Consider the following 1,746-nt stretch of genomic DNA (forward strand, 5'->3'; position numbering starts at 1 on the left):
AAAATTAGTTTAGGTGAGTGTAAAATATATCATACTGCTATTCCATGTTTGTTACGAATGGAAGCCCTCATAGACAATGCCGCAGGGGGGACAAACAGAGGAGCCCCACAGGCTACACATACAGAAGGAGTCAGAATGTCACATAAAGGCAAACAGTAGTTCTCTCCAAATCTTCTTGAAACAGTGCAGGCGAGGCAAGGGCAGCACCAGAAGCCATAGCAACCTGGRGAATCAACAAACATAGTGAGGAAATAGTCTTAGGGGACTAGAGGGCTAATTTATATAATTTGAACAAAAATAAAAATGGCACTCTTACAAGTACTGACATCTTCAAAGCAGTCAAAGAGACCAGATTTCCAATTTTTGAGGACTGCCATCCTGTCCTGWAGTCCAGCTACAMACTCTGAACTATAACCCTSTGTGACGATTTTCTGCAAAAMAACACAGTAACACAATATCTAAAAATGTACTATTTATTYTTGGACAAAGATGACTATGCAGCTGGAATCAAAGTTGATAGCATTTATGTTGCTATGGAAATCCATTGTGTTTCCTGTGGTACATCATGCTGCCTGTCCTATTTCAGCTGATTATTGTTTGAGGTAAAGACACTGTTGTCAAATCTGCTCCACTGTTAATTTGTAATGTAATAATGACAGATTGATATCTGGAATAAATTGCCACATTTTTTTTACACTTCTCTGTTAAACCCCTAACAAATATATCTCAATGTTTTTCATGCATCGCTCACTACGGAGCCCCCTAGGGGGACATGGAGGATGTTTTTTTCTTTTGCGGTACCTCGCAATAGGTTTTGCGTTGTCTTGCAATAATGTACTGATTAGTTCATGCGGCAATCTAAATTTGCAAAGTTTAATTTTCTTACGAAACATTTTCACCAAATGCCTGAGGGGAACTCCAAGTTCAACAAGAACAAATTCAACCTGGGAACATTAATTAAGGAAACAATGGACCTTCTGCTGATGAGACTTCATGATTTATTAAACTATGGGCAAAGAAATCTTTCAGGAATTTCGTACTCTTTTTTTTTCTGTTTATTGTCAATTAGTATGGTTAATCTTATGCAACAAGCTAGTTCAACAAGTTTGCTGAACATACACTAATTAACAACTAAGGATAAAAGTTTTGTAAATTATGATAATTTAATGCAAAGTTGACATTTTTAATGGACTTTCAATGCAACTTTTAGAGCAACTTTGCAATAAAAGTGTCATTATTTACCTTATGACACTTTATGACAACAGTCAAACATTCATAAAGACTGTTCATGACAGATGTTATGTCATGTTTATGACAGTGTCATGTCAGTCTTATGCACACCCCTTTAAATAAAGTGTTAATGAATCTCATTTTGTAACATAGACAAATGCACTGGTTGAAAGATCTATATTTAAAATGTAAAGAATCTGAAATCTGTTTGTAAAGCAAGGTAATCAAACAAAGCAACAGAGAATTAAATTTAATGCTCAGCAACAGGACGAAGTAAAAATATCACACTAGTCACCAGGAACTGGAAACTCTCTTAAAGAGTATATCTTGCTCAAAGAAGCCAAAGTGATGTAAAACATTAAATGGGCTCCAAGCTAAGCAATTTAAGACATTTCTACTTTAACATTTTCATTTTGTATCACTTTCACTTATTTTCGTTTAATTAACAATAACTGAAAGCAGAGATGATAATAAAGGTTGGATGGATACATGATGAAGATTAAAGTGAACTACACA

The 1,746-nt window shown here is 35.1% G+C and overlaps 2 protein-coding genes across 2 annotated transcripts in view; both read right to left on the reverse strand.

Moving 5' to 3' along the window:
- LOC103468501 (placenta-specific gene 8 protein-like) overlaps positions 1 to 429 on the reverse strand; it is a 30,351-nt gene extending 29,922 nt beyond the window's left edge. The window contains exons 1-2 of the mRNA XM_017306093.1: positions 317 to 429; positions 36 to 223 (exon numbers count right to left, since the gene is read on the reverse strand). Coding sequence (XP_017161582.1) covers positions 36 to 223; positions 317 to 377 — 249 coding nt within the window. The 5' untranslated portion in view covers positions 378 to 429. The remainder of the gene's footprint in view (positions 1 to 35; positions 224 to 316) is intronic.
- Positions 430 to 939: 510 nt separating this feature from the next.
- LOC103468502 (cell number regulator 4-like) overlaps positions 940 to 1,746 on the reverse strand; it is a 10,302-nt gene continuing 9,495 nt past the window's right edge. The window contains exon 5 of the mRNA XM_017306094.1: positions 940 to 944. Coding sequence (XP_017161583.1) covers positions 940 to 944 — 5 coding nt within the window. The remainder of the gene's footprint in view (positions 945 to 1,746) is intronic.

The sequence above is a fragment of the Poecilia reticulata genome, linkage group LG8, assembly GCF_000633615.1.
Source record: "Poecilia reticulata strain Guanapo linkage group LG8, Guppy_female_1.0+MT, whole genome shotgun sequence".
In the NCBI taxonomy this organism is placed as follows: Eukaryota; Metazoa; Chordata; class Actinopteri; order Cyprinodontiformes; family Poeciliidae; genus Poecilia; species Poecilia reticulata.